The sequence below is a fragment of the Nelumbo lutea genome, chromosome 3 (genome assembly GCF_056320005.1).
Source record: "Nelumbo lutea isolate HS-2025 chromosome 3, American lotus-T2T, whole genome shotgun sequence".
Taxonomy (NCBI): domain Eukaryota; kingdom Viridiplantae; phylum Streptophyta; class Magnoliopsida; order Proteales; family Nelumbonaceae; genus Nelumbo; species Nelumbo lutea.
The window spans coordinates 33,518,272-33,532,880 of record NC_142686.1 but is presented as its reverse complement, the minus strand read 5'-3'; the positions used below and the strand labels follow the sequence as shown (position 1 = coordinate 33,532,880).

General features: G+C 37.6%; 1 protein-coding gene and 2 pseudogenes across 2 annotated transcripts; 2 read left to right on the top strand and 1 right to left on the bottom strand.

The window, feature by feature from the left end:
* Window positions 1-2,887: 2,887 nt before the first annotated feature.
* LOC148864120 (kunitz trypsin inhibitor 5-like) lies at window positions 2,888-3,890 on the top strand. Its single transcript, XM_088974843.1, has one exon. It carries the CDS (start codon window positions 2,968-2,970, stop codon window positions 3,685-3,687), a length of 720 nt encoding a protein of 239 aa, XP_088830969.1. The 5' UTR covers window positions 2,888-2,967; the 3' UTR covers window positions 3,688-3,890.
* Window positions 3,891-8,095: 4,205 nt separating this feature from the next.
* Window positions 8,096-9,165, bottom strand: LOC148864119 (1-aminocyclopropane-1-carboxylate synthase pseudogene; annotated as a pseudogene).
* Window positions 9,166-13,551: 4,386 nt separating this feature from the next.
* On the top strand, window positions 13,552-14,375 carry LOC148864118 (kunitz trypsin inhibitor 5 pseudogene; annotated as a pseudogene). The gene has a single exon (XR_016110823.1). The product of XR_016110823.1 is annotated as a kunitz trypsin inhibitor 5 pseudogene (transcript).
* Window positions 14,376-14,609: the final 234 nt, after the last annotated feature.

The following is a 14,609-nucleotide window of genomic DNA, read 5'->3' as shown; positions in this document are numbered from 1 at the left end:
TCTACTAACCCTGCACGTTTAATTTTGGATGCCATAGAGGATTTTATTAACCAAAAATCTACAAAGGGAAGGGTTTCTAACCATCGTTGGGGGTGTGCAACGATGCATCAAGCACATTTTCCAGCCGCTAGTGTTGCTTTGACAGGGAAGTGAAGAGAAGAGGGATGGATGGTAGTATTGGGTTTAAAAAATATTTATACGTTATGTGTGTACAAATTTTAACGGAATATTAATGGACGTTAACGACAGAGGTAGAGCTAGTCAATTGTTAGAAACAGTAGGGTACTTTAAGACAATAGTCAAACAATAAGGATAGAATTAGTTAATTAACTAAACCGTAGGGATACTTTAAAAAATTCTCCCATAACAAAATTTAAAACTGAACTAGAAAATGAACCGCTTTTACTATTCATGCAGTGGATCTATGATTCAACATTTTAGGTCAAATCGGCCAACCAGCAATTTCATAATTAAATAACAAAATTTTTAAAAAGTAGCAAAACGAAAAAATATTTAAAATAAAAAAAAATTGTAAAAAAAACATTTGGGCACATATCAAGTATATATTCTGTATTTTTGTAATTCAACTATCTAGGCAGTGGGCACATAGTTCAACTATTTAGATTAAATGGCTGAACCAATGTCTCACAGTTAAATAATGGTAAATAAAAAATATTTTTGTTAATGATAGAAAAGAAATACAAAATTTAAAACTGAACTAAAAAAGCCAAAAATCAAATAAACCAGCTGAACACCACTTGCCTTCGAATTTCAAGCCAGTGGTTTTTTTTTCTCCTCTTCTACACGCCCTAGTTCTTACGATCCCACTAACATATATTGAATTCAACCTAATGTATTATCCAGTAGAAAACTCTAAGCACACAAATACAAATCAATCTCAACCACACATCTGCCTCTTGTCAAATACCTAGTTCCTGCAATGTGCACTCCATCTCCATCACGGATGATGTGGGCTAGATTCACTTATTTAGAGGCAAAAATGTCCATATAGGAGAGACATTTGTTTCTTGTCCAGAAACCCTAAGCATGGTTTAAGACTGAACCATATGCAAGTTCATCAGCTCCCCAAGAAGGTTATGCAAGGGTAGACCGATCGAGATATTGGCATTTTTGTCAAGAATGGTATCAGATATTTGGCTTTGAGTGATCATCCGTTAAAGATCAAGTTCAGGAAGCAGTAAAACTAGTATAATTCAATTGATGTTTATTCTATGAAATTACACTGATGTGCTACTCCTTTGCACAACACTATATAATATTTGATGCTACTGGATTCAAGGTGATGCCCGAATTGAGGAAGACAGCCGAATAGTCATTGCCAACAGGATGAAGCCGAGGTGATAGGCCGGAGTCGTGCTTCAAGACATGTAATCAAGAAAGGATGTCAGAGGCCCAAGGACTTATCCCCAGGTAGATACTCCAATGCTCAAGTTAGTAGAAGGTGATGGATGGTCAGGCCGGGCAATAAGGGTGCTGGTCCGAGTAGAGTAACAGTGTGGGTGCTAGAAGTTGGAATCCCTTACCTTGAGCGGGAGATACCTTTATATAGCCAGAGATACGTGTCCTACTCGGGTTGGGCTTCTGGGATTGTCGGGATGAGATTAACCACCGAGGTCTTTGGGATAGATTCCTATTCCCCAGTGGAGTTGTCCTCATCCCTCCTCCTATCCCTGGTCGTGCTTATCCGCATGACATGTAGCTGGCGTGGTTGAGTGGATAAGATGGGGGAATACGGTAGTAGCATAGTGCGGTCATGGCCACAAAGTCGGTGTATGCCACAAAGCTAGATGGGTCGTGCCGACGTGGCCGAGGTGACCGGACGTTGACTAGGTCGGCCACTTGTTGCCTAAGGCCAACTCAACCATGACCCTAACACCACTCCTCCTGTTTTGAAGTCAATGAATGAAGTGCTCGGCCGAGGTATAGCGCAACAGGGTGCTTTGTTTCTCGGCTAAGGAACTCCAAGTTGAAGTCTAGTTGAGTGTCTAGTTCGCTTAGTATTCCTCAGTGCTTGTCAAAATTTGGGATCTGCACAATGTGAGTTGTGGCTGAGGAGTTCTTCGATCGTCGGCCATAAAACTTTGAGAATTCTAACTTCGAAATTTGAACAATATTAATACTAAATTAAAGCTTTTCCTGATTGGATTATTTGATCGTCCTATAATGTATTCTTCAACTACCATCTTTAACGGGGTCTGCACTTTTGTTTCGTAATGCATGGAGGAAATTGAGACAAGATGCATTTCCTCCAACCATGAATCGAAAAAGAGAAAAGAAAAGAAATGCCAACACAACAAAGTGATGCCTTGAATTTATTGCATATGTTGGCGTTTCTTGCATTTTAGTGAGGGGACTCTAAATGATGATAATATGCCCACGATCACAGGAAATGTGAGCTAGAAAAAATTGGTTGATTAGTACTCCCTTTGCAACAAATTGGTTGCAATTCGCATGGAGCTACAGAATGATGGGACTTATTTTAACTAGGATATAGCATCAAGTACTCACTTCGCAACAAATTGGTTGATTAGTCTATGCATCAATGGCACTTGTCCTACACATTGCTTAAAATTTCTATTTCTTTCACTCTACTCCCCCCTTTTACAAGGAGTTGATATTGACTAGATATTACAAAATGATGATGCCACTTGTTTTGTGGCCCATGAATATCTTATAAATCATAATTGAATGAATTCAATCAAAGCTAAATGAAAACAAGGTTTGTTATACAATCGAGATTTTAGCATCAGTTTGACACTTTCTCATACAAAAATCCCTTTGTTTTAGGAGGGAATTCAACAGATTGTTGTGACAAAAGAAAACATCCTATCTATAAAAGGAAGGATTCCCTCTCTTCCGTTCTCAAATCTCAATAACTCCGAGACATCCTCTAAGCATCCCACAAACTTATTAATTCTAGCTACCAGCAATATCTTCACTCCAGCCATGGGAACTACATTCTTGATTTCATCTCTCTTGATTTTGTTATCATCAATTGTCCAATCTAAGGCCATTACCTCATCTCATGAATCTCATCACCAGGCAGTATTGGATACAGATGGCAATAAGATCCAAGCAGGACAACCCTACTACATTGTCTCAGCCATCCGAGGTGGTGGAGGCGGTGTGTCACTTGATAGAAGGGAGAGGTCTCGCTCATCAGTTGTGAGGCAGCACGGTTCTGAAATGAACTTTGGCACACCTATATTTTTCTCTCCAGCATCAGCTTCAATGGAAGGGAGAATTGCCTCATTCCCCAAAGAGCGAGCTATTGGGAGGATGCTTCTTGGAGTGGGAATCCCATCATCATCTGGGGCAAGAACTATCCTTGAGTCGACAGATGTGAACATTAGATTCTCAGAGATGCCTGTAGTTTGGCAGGTTCAAGAATCACAAGGATCATCTTCGCCGAGGACAAGAAGATACGTTACAATTGGCGGACAACCAGGACACCCTGGTTCCTCAACTGTGAGAAACTGGTTCAAGATCGAGCGGATTAGCAACTCTAGCCCAGAGTACCGCATTACATATTGCCCTAGCGTGTGCGAGTCATGTGAAGTTGTGTGTGGGAATGTGGGGATATCATCAGAAAGTGGGAAAAGGTGGCTTTCCGTGTCTAAGCACAGAGAGTTCCCATTTGTATTTGTCAAGGCCAGGCGCAACTAAGTGCATGCCATGAAAAACAATAAATTCAATAAGAGGCTACCTCGATCCTTCCTAACAAGCACTATGATTCATATATAGCAGCCAACAATTTTGTTTGCTTTACTGTTTTTTTGTCTTGGGATTTTTTCTTTTCATAAATCGATTGAATGAGTATTTTTCAAGGAAAAAAGGGAATGAATGATAGACTTTTCTTTGATATTTTATTTTTATTTCTATTTTATTATTTTGTTCATTGCAATATTGTCCTATTTGAACCGAATAAAAACTTGTAGGTCATGGTTTTATTGATTATGTGGTTGATTAGTCCATTCAAACCGTGAGAATGTTCAACTGCCCAATGTGGTCCAAAGCTGAAAATAGTGGAGTATTGGAAAGGAGAATGTTCATTGTCATTTTGTTGTACTTCGAGCAGGGATAGAAATTTGAAACCTTACCTGGTCATGGGTTTTTCTGCTTAACTAGTCAATTGTATTTAGGTTGGGCCTTAGTTGGATCAGGTTAAGGTCAACATTAGCCCAGCCCAAGGTTCTAAAAACCCAAACCCAACCTAGCCAATACTCACCCCAATTGAAACTAAATCTCTCAACCATAACCCAATTCAACCCAACCCAAAATTGACCTTGAACTGGTTCCATCCCAAACTTTTCACAATCCTCATAAAATCTCACTTGATCTTTGACTAATAAACCTAAATTTAACTTTTATAGCCATGCATTATCCTTATTCTTTTTTATTGGTATTTGCTTGATTGATGTTTTTATTATGTTTTTTCAATGTGAAAGTGCAAAAATGAATGTTTCAAAGGGTTAAAGTCTATGATGAATTATGATAGATGTCCTCTTTAAAATCTAAAGTTATGAAATTAGTAGTAATAAAACATAAAATTATGGTTTGAAAATCAAAGACAACTTGTCATTACGGTTAGGGTTTATGAGTTCAAGAAAAAATGGATATGATGGTATGTAGTTGGACCATGTATATATATATATATATATATACATACCCAATTTATATCTATCTATACTATAATTCAAAGTGGGGATGTGGTATAGACTCTGGAATTTTTCTTGACTAAAATACTCCTTTTTGTTGATTTGCCCCCTTTTTATTACAATGGTAACAAATGTATTTTGAGATACTACTTATATTAAATTCATTCTATTCCCTCTTGCTAAGTCCTAAATTTTAAGAATCAACTCCTATCCCCTCTTATGAATTTGGTCCTCGTCTAGTTATGAGGGCACAAAACATAATACATTAGTCCATTCAATTCCTTTATCAATTAGTGTTTTAACTCCCATTCCCCCTCCTTAGGTCTTTTATTTGAAGTAGTTTTATTTCTCACCAATAAATTCTATTAATTGAATTTGTAGCCAATAATTTTAACTAGACCGGGCAATTGGGTTGGGTGGGTCGGGTTCGAGTTGGGTCAACACCCTTTGGGTTTATTTCGGGTTGGATTGTCAAATGCTAGACCCTAACACTAAATGTTTGGGTTAGGATTGACCCGTCGGTTAATTTGAGTTATCCCAAAAAATAACTAAAATTAAAAAGAAAATGTAGAAAAACGACATGAAAATGCCAAAATTAAAAGAATTAACCTTAAAATTCCAAAGATAAAATAAAAAAATTGAACATTTAACAATTTAAAAAGTAAACAATAAAGAGTAAAGACTAAATAGAAAATGACCCAACACAGTTCTAACAATGCATAAATAGTCCCAATTAGACTTGACAATCAAGTCAGCGGGTTGACCCTTGACCCAACCCAGTTTTTTCCGGGTTGGGTTGGGTCGGGTCATTCTCACATTTAGGTAGTTAAATATGAGACTCTAACCCTGCTTTTCATGTTGGGTTGGGTCAGGTTTGTGGGTTGGGTCAACTTTTTTCCAGGTCTAATTTTGATGATATAAAACCTATATGACTTCAAACCCAACTTGAATGCTAAACTGACGTTTTGTCTGTGCAGCAAGCACATAGCTCAACTATCTGGGTCAAGTGGTTCAACCAATGGTCTCATAGTTAAATAATAATAAAGTTTAAAAATAAAAAAAAATATATATAAGAATGACAAAAAGAAAATTAGGCACACATTTAAAATTATATACTTATCATGTTGAATAAAAATAAGCATAGTAAATAAAAAGTACTTTTGCTAAAGAAGGAAACGAAATACATAATTTAAAATTAACCAAGAAATAAAACCATTTCCTTGTTTTAGTATTGGATCAATGGTTCAACCTTAGGTCAAATTGGCTAGCCCGCAATGCCATAATTAAATAACAAAAGTTTTAAAAAAGAAATAGACAAAAATAATTAAAAATGCAAAAAGTTATAAAAAAAAAAAAAATTTGGAGGCCAATGACCCATAAGAGTGCAAATTAGGCAATCTCCATCTGAGACTGCACCAATTGAACTTTGCAATTTTAGACAAACTGGCTTGGATTTTCAGTCCTTGATCTGGGCCTAGGTCTAGGCCCAAAAGTCAGAGCTCTTGTATTTTCCAAGCTACACTCATGCCTAAACTTAAGTAATTGAGCTGGGTTATCTACCTATACATATACATATATATTTGCATACATGTATGCGTATATACATACATTTATATCAAATTTTAGCATGGAGATGATTAACCAATCCAAGCTTGAGCCCAACCAGAGTGCATTAATTTTCGATATGGACTGGCACAGATCAGACAGACCAAACTTGACCTTGGACTTGAACATTAGGCCCAATGCATATTGGACCTAGGTTGAGTACAAATTCTGCCCACCTCGCACCATAATGGTCAAATCGTTTGGGTAAATGGGTCAAGCAATGATGCTAAAACAAAATAATAAAAATAGATGGAACTACAAAACAAATTTATAAAAAGCTTATAAAAAAATTTGACATGTCTCAAATACTATAAATTTGTCATATTAATCAAAGATAAGTGTGATAAACAATAATTGTTTTTTTCAATTAGTTATGAAAATGGAATAGAAATTTTAAAATTTCCAGAAAATGCATTAGGTTGTTTTTTTTCAAGTCGACCAACACTTGATGTCATAATTATATAATAAAAATTCAAAACATAGATACAAATAAAAAAATTATAGAAAATACAGAAATTTGTCAAAAAATTGCGCACATCTATAGCACTATGTATTTATTATATTAGATAAAAATAAATATGATAAATAAAAACATTTTTATTAACAATGTAAATAAAATACTAAATCTAAATTCATCAAAAAATATCTTAATTAATTTTCTTTTTTAGTGGGTTCTGATAAGAAAATTGAAATTACTATTGTTATCTCAAATTGTCAGGTCTAATACACATGTACAATTATTAATAGTAAAATAGTGTAGAGTCAGGGTTCAAGTTGGGGTGGTTTGTCCCAAGGGTCAACGTTAATCCAAGTGTGATCCGATTAGCAAAAGTCAACATTTACCCTAACCCTAACCCAACCATCAAAAATAAATAATCAAGTTGAATACTACTTGCCTTTAAGCTCAAGCCAGTGGTTTTCTTTTCTCCTCTTCTGCCCGCCCCTAGTTCTCTCTCCTACTAAAATTGAATTCAACCCAATGTATTACCCAATAGAAAATTCTAAGAATAAACTTTGTTTCTTCTATGCTTTACGATTCATCTCAACCACACATCTTGCTCTCTTCTATTAAAATTGAAGTTCTTGTGCACACCATCTCCAACACGGATGTGGGCTGTATTTATGTATACTTGTATCCTTTTATTCATGGGGATCGGGATATTCCCAACCAATGCACAATTGAATGGGCGACGGTGTGAGGAACAAATCCTTATTTAGACGCAGCTTGGAAAGAGAATAAATATAAATATATAGAATGCAAAATCTTATATTTTGTATTATTTTATATATATTTGTATTTGTATTCTTTAGAGTATAAATACAAATATATAGAATATAAATTTTATATTTTTTATTATTTTATATGCATTATATATATTTGTATTTCTACTCTTTTTCAAATTAAAACTTAGAGGCAAAAATGTACTTGTATTTATTATTCAATTCAAACCTCAACTTTTGACTAAAACAATACATAATTTATGAATCTTATTACCCTATTTCGGAGTTCGGCTTCAGTCCACGCACCCTCAATCAAGGCACCGTCCGCGCATTTGGAGAACGCGCCACGCATCTCCAAATCGTGTAAACAGCTGAAGCATGTGAGGATGCTTAATTTGCTCTTCTCCTCTTCTCTCCTCTCCTCTCCCTTTGGTGTTGCAGACGAGACATCCCTTCTCCCTCTCTCTCTCTCTCTCTCCCATCCACCTGGCAGTGATTTAACAACCATCACCGGCGGCAGGATCAACCTAAGCTAGTCAAGTCCTGGCACTAACAAGAGGCGAGTGAGGCAATATCAAGGGTGGTGACATGACCACCTCTTCAAATCTCCGAGATGATAAGCATAATCGGAGGTTATTTTTTAGCTAACTCTTGTTCCTTACAGGCATGCCAACTTCCTTGAGATGAAGCATGAAGTTCTGAATTCTCCGCAGAGCCACTTCCGTAGTTTCACTGTCAATATTTGCAAAGCATACTTTAAACCAACCAGGTTCTAGGCAATGGAAAGATGAACCAGGCGAAACATTGAACTTAACGTCATTGATAATCACACGCCACAGCTCCATCTCTGCTTCGACAGTTGGTTCTTGAGGAGACCCCTCAAGTCCATCCAACAGAACAGTCTGGCGTTGCTCTTCAAACAATCAATTCCCACTCGGGCAAGCTTCGTCGTGAAGATCTTATGTCTCATCGCTAGCCTTATTGCACTCTCCTGGATGAAGCTCTCAACAAACTCGTTATCTGACAAGATGGATGCAATTAGGTGTTGTGTTTGCGTGGAGACGAGTCCAAAGCTGGACATGCATTCTTCCGACCATTGTTTTACCACGACATCATTATATGAGTAAACTATGCCGACCATGAAGCCTGGTGGTCCCACGTCCTTGGAGAGACTATAGACAACGTGAATGAGATCACGACTACACTCGGTGTCTTCCTCTATTATCTTAGAGATGCTTATGAAATTGGTAGGATGGCTGAAGATAGTTCCTGTGTATATCTCATCGGCAGCTAGGTGGATGTTCTTTTGGTAGATGAAGCTTACTAGGGTTTTAAATGTGTCTCGATCTAAGATTAATGTCCCTAGTGGGTTTGATGGATTTGTAATGATCAAACCCTTTACTTTGATGTTGGCCCCTTGGGCTTTCTTGTATGCCTCTTCAAGTGCACCTCTAGTGATATTGAATTTGTTAGAGCTGTTGCAAATGACTGGAACAAGTTGAACTCCTGTTCTCCACCTCAAATCTCGATCAAAACTGCAGCACAAGTGTGCGAAAAAATTAATGGCAGGCGCATGACAAACTAATAGAGAGAAAAGAGCAAAACGAGGAGCCCAGATTTCCTACCCACTCTCTATTCACAGTGAATTGAAGTCACACATCTCTCAATTCATAATAGAGAGATCTGTCTATCCTATCAACTGCCCATTCAATCACCTAGGTCAACAAGTCGCTGACTAAATCAACAGTTTTTTTTTGTCAAAAATGAAATAGAACCAGTTGCCAAATCAACTGGCCCAACCGTCCGATCCGGTCCGATTTTCATAATTAACCATGGGAGAGACTAGGGTTTTGGGAAACCCAGGTCCTAAAACACTGAGCAGCTGGTTTAAGATTGGAATTTTTGTTCAGATGTTTACACCGATGTGCTACACCTTTAATTTGTAGAACAGTATACAATATTAGTCCCGAATTAAAGCATTCTGTTATGGGATTATTTGATGTACGTAGATGAGTCGAATTAAAATGGTCCTGTAATCCATTCTTCAGCTACCATGTCTAATGGGGTCTGCACTTTGTCGCATCATCCATGGAGGAAAATGTGACAAAGCATTTCCACCAACCATGTCGCAAACGAAATTCGAACACCCAATGCTTGAAATAAAAATCAGTTGATATAATTTATTACAAATGCTGATGTTTCTGCATTTTATTGAGGGTCTCTAATTAAATTGTCCTACATCCACGATCACAGGAAATGTGAGCTTGAAAAATGGGGATTAATTACTTTTGCAATTAATAGATTGGTTGATCTAAGCTACGGAATGATGAGGCTAATTTCAACAATGATAGCAAGTGCTCCCTTTGCAATAAATTGGTTGATCGGTCAAAGCATCCATGGCACTTGTCCTATACATTGGTTAAATTTTCTGTTTCTTTCACTTCTAACTCCCCCTCTTACAAGTTCATATTGATTACATCCTACAAAATGATGATGCCACTTGTCTGTGGCACATGAGTATCTCGAATTGAATAAATTCAATCAAAGCTAAATGAAAACGATGTTTGTTGTATAATGGAGATTTTAGTATCACTTTAACACTTTTTCATACAAAAATTTCTTTGTTTTAGGAGAGAATTCAATAGATTGTTGTGACAAAAGAAAGCAGCCTATCTATAAAAGGGAGGGTTCCCTCTCTTCCTTTCTCAAGTCTTAATATCTCTCAAACAGCCTTTTAAGCAGGCCACTGAGTTATTAGTTCTAGCTACCAGCAATATCTTCACTCTGGCCATGGGGATTACATTTGATTTCATCTCTCTTGATTCTGTTATCATCGATGTGGTGACTGGTGAGAGGACCCCTTAGCCAGTTCTATGGTGACTTTCACCCATTCATGCCCATGTCTATGGTTATGGTTAAAAAGAAATAGGGAGCATTTACTATTTTACCCCATTCTATGTAACGGGGCATTTCCAAAAATATTCTCAACAATAGAGAGAATTCAATAGATTGTTGTGACAAAAGAAAGCAGCCTATCTATAAAAGGGAGGGTTCCCTCTCTTCCTTTCTCAAGTCTAATATCTCTCAAACAGCCTTTAAGTAACCCACTGAGTTATTAGTTCTAGCTACCAGCAATATCTTCACTCCGGCCATGGGGATTACATTTGATTCCATCTCTTTTAATTCTGTTATCATCGATGTGGTGACTGGTGAGAGGACCCCTTAGCCAGTTCTATGGTGACTTTCACCCATTTATGCCCATGTCTATGGTTATGGTTAAAAAGAAATAGGAGGCAATTACTATTTTACCCCATTCTATGTAACGGGGCATTTCCAAAAATATTCTCAACAACAAAGTTTGTTGCCCCCACCCCCACCTCCCCTCTTTCCTCTTTCTATAGATAGATAGATTTACTATACGCATCATATGAAGATAAGAATAAGAGTACGACAGAAAATTTAAAAATTCAAACTGAGAGATTTCTTTGGTCTTGTGATCTGACTTGGTTGGCCAGCCTTGTAGGAGGTAGCCTTATCATTGGGCCTGGTTTGGTCAGATTAAGGTCAAGTCTAGCCTAACCGAAGGTTCTAAAACCCTCAACCCTAACTGAACCTACATCTCTCAACCATAGCCCAACCCAAAGTTGATCTCGAGTTGGGCCGATCCCAATCTTTTCCCCTACCTCATAAAATCTCGCAAATTATCTTGTTATTTGATTAAGAGACCTAAAATGAACTTTTTTGCCTACAACTATCCATAATTTTTTATGGGTTCAACTATGATATCGGTTACAACCAATCAAATAGTATGTGGTTAATCATAGGGGTGTTCACGGTTTGGTTAACCAAACCATGGGCAATTTTTACAAACTAAACCAGTGGTACTGGTTTTTTCATTTCTCCAAACCGAAATTGAGCCGGTACCACCAATTAACTGGTCTGTCGGTTTTAGTTTTTGACCAGTTTGGTTCTTCGGTTTTTCGGCTTTTCATATTTATAATATATATTATATAAATATATGTAAAATATTATATTATAAATAATAAATGATACATAATATATTATAAATATTTTAAAAATATATAATATATAATATATTTATAAATATATTATTATGAATATAATATAAGTATATATTTATATATAATATATAGAAAATATGTGACATATATTAAAAATATATATAAAATATACATATAAATATATATATATATATATATATCGGTCCGTTCGGTTAACTACCAATTTTTTTATAGGTTAACCGAAAATCGAACTAGTCCTTCGATTTTTCAAAAATTCCAAATTGATCGGTTCGGTTAACCACATTTTGTGATTCAGTTTTCTCGATTCAATTTGGTTTTTCATGGACACCCCTACTAATCAAGTCGCATTCATCACAGGTCACAGGGGTACTTTGATTGGTCAAAGCACTTCCGGTATCATGTCTTTCTGGCAAGGATTTAAAAACTGACCTAAAATCGGAACCGTTTGAGCCACCGGATTTTACATCAACGGTTTGACCATCTGGTTTGAATGGATGGCCCATTTCAATTTAAAAATAAAAAATAAAAAATGGCCAAAAGTAATGTTGAACAAATCCAATGGGTCAATGGTTCAACCACTCTGGTTAGCAGATTACTGACCAATTTAACAATTTTTTTATTAAAGACCGAGTTTAGGGTAAAACGGAACCGATTGTTTCCCAAGCCAAATGGTCCGACCACGACAATTCAAAAACATTACTTTTTGGTATAATAAATGATGTTGCTCGATCCGAGGTAGTGCACAAACCGTGGAAGGACAAGGTCGAAATGGTAGGACAAGGCCGTGCTTCAAGACCTATGATCAAGAAAGGAAATCAGAGGCCCAAGGAGTTATCCCCGGGTAGGCACTCCGACGCTCAAGTCAATAGAAGGTAGTGGATGGTAGGGCCGAGCAATAAGGGTGTTGGTCCGAGCAGAGTAACAGTATGGGTGTCAGAAATTGGATCCCTTACCTTGAGCATGGGATACCTCTTTATAGCTGAAGATTCGTGTCCTAGTCGGATTAGACTTCTGGGGTTTCTGGGATGAGGTTAGCCACTGAGATTCTTGGGACAGAGTCCTATTTCTCGGTGGAGTTGTATTCCTCACTCCTCTTATCCGTAGTTGTGCTTAACCATGTGGCGTGCAGCTGACGTGGCTGAAAGAATAAGATGGGGGCACAATAATAGCATAGCCCAGCCTAGGCCGTGGAGCTGGCTGAGATATGCCGACGTGGCCATGGTGGTTGGGCGATGACTGACCGGCCACGTGTCTCTCAAAACCAGTTCGGCCATGACCCGAACAATAAATTTTCCTTTATTATTGATATTTTGTGTGATCGATGTTTTTATTATGATTTTTAGTTGAAAGTCTAAACATAAATGTTTAAAATGGTTAATAAATCTCCACTTGAAAATCTAAAATTATGAAATTAGCAGTAATAAAATATAAAATTATGGAATGAAAATCACTAAACACAACCTGATATAAAAGTAATGATAGTGTGTATTCTGGTTGGGTCGGTTTGTCCCATGGGTTGGTTAACACTAACCCAACCCAAAGTGTGAAAAGATTAGCAAAAGTCCAACTCTAACTATAGTTCTAACCCAACCATCAAATCAGAGCTGAACACAGAACACCACACTTGCCTTCAAGTTCAAGCCGGTGGTTTTCTTCTCTCCTCTTCTGCCCGCCGTAACCCTGCCTCCTACTAAAATTGACTTCAACCCATTCAGTTGTATTATCTAATAGAGAAAATTCTAAGCATACGAACTGTTTATTCTTGTATGCCTTACAATTACAAATCATCTCTTGCTCTTATCTAACATTTATTTCACTCTGTTTACAATTCCTGTGTACTCCATCCCCGGAACGGATGTGGGTATTCTCCATTCAATTCAATCCCTCTTGACTTTTGACTAAAAGATCTATAGTTAATTTGTTTATTGGGGTATTGGCTAATTGGCCAAAGCCATCCATCCATGGGGCCGGGGCTCTATTTATACGAGACATCCTTCTTTGTTTCCTCTCATCGTCAATTAATTTCTCATTCTAATTTAGCAAAGCATAGTCACAGCTATGAGGACTACTGCTCCACTTCTGCTTCCTGTCTTGCTCTTGGCCCTTGCCACCACATGGCCGCTGGTGATGGTCGCAGCTGCACCAGAAGCTGTTCGTGACACAATGGGTCGCCCGCTCCACTCAAGGGTCAGATACTACATCTTGCCCGCCGACGAAAGTGCTGGTGGGTTTGGCTTCGCCAGCACCAAGAACTCCAGCAGCTGCCCATTTGGTGTTGTCCAACATGAAGAAAATCAGTCCAATGGTCTGCCGCTATGGTTTTATCCCGTGGATCCTAAGAAAGGAATCATCCGTGTATCCACAGACCTCAACATCAGGTTTGCCATCTTGACATTACTCCCACAGCCAACAGTGTGGAAGCTGGGAGAGTTCGACCCATCGACACAGCAGTGGTTCGTCAACACTTGTGGGGCTTTGGGGAACCCAGGCCCTGAAACCCTGAGCAGTTGGTTTAAGATTGAACCGTACGAGGAGGATTACAAGCTTGTTTTCTGTCCCAATGTGTGCAGTTTCAGCTCTCCAAGAAGGTTCTGCAAGGTTATATGCCGAGATCTCGGTATTTTTTTCAAGAATGGAATCAGATATTTGGCTCTGAGTGATCATCCATTGAAGATTAAGTTCAATAAGCAGTGAAAGTAATATAAAGTCTATTGATGTTTATTAAGTGTAAGTCTATTACACAGATGTACCTCTCCTGTACTACTTTAACTATACAATAAAGATCTAATCCCGAATAAAAGTTTTCCATTATTGGGTTCATTCAAAATCCAACTCCGGCTCCTATTCTTCCTCTTTATTTAGATTGGGTTTATTGCTTGGGTCTAGCTAGAGAGGCTTCTGATGGGAAAGCTGAAAACTACTGCTTGTGTGTAAGCACTACTAGCAGGTTCATTCCTTTCGATACATCAGACGTCAAAATCCAATAATTTTTCTCCCAAAGTGGAGGCGATGTGGGTTAATTGGTTAAGTACGTATTATCAAATACTCATCAAGTCCTTGA

Coding starts and splice junctions, on each gene's coding strand:
- LOC148864120 (XM_088974843.1), top strand. CDS start 2,968: ATGGGAACTACATTCTTGATTTCATCTCTCTTGATTTTGTTATCATCA.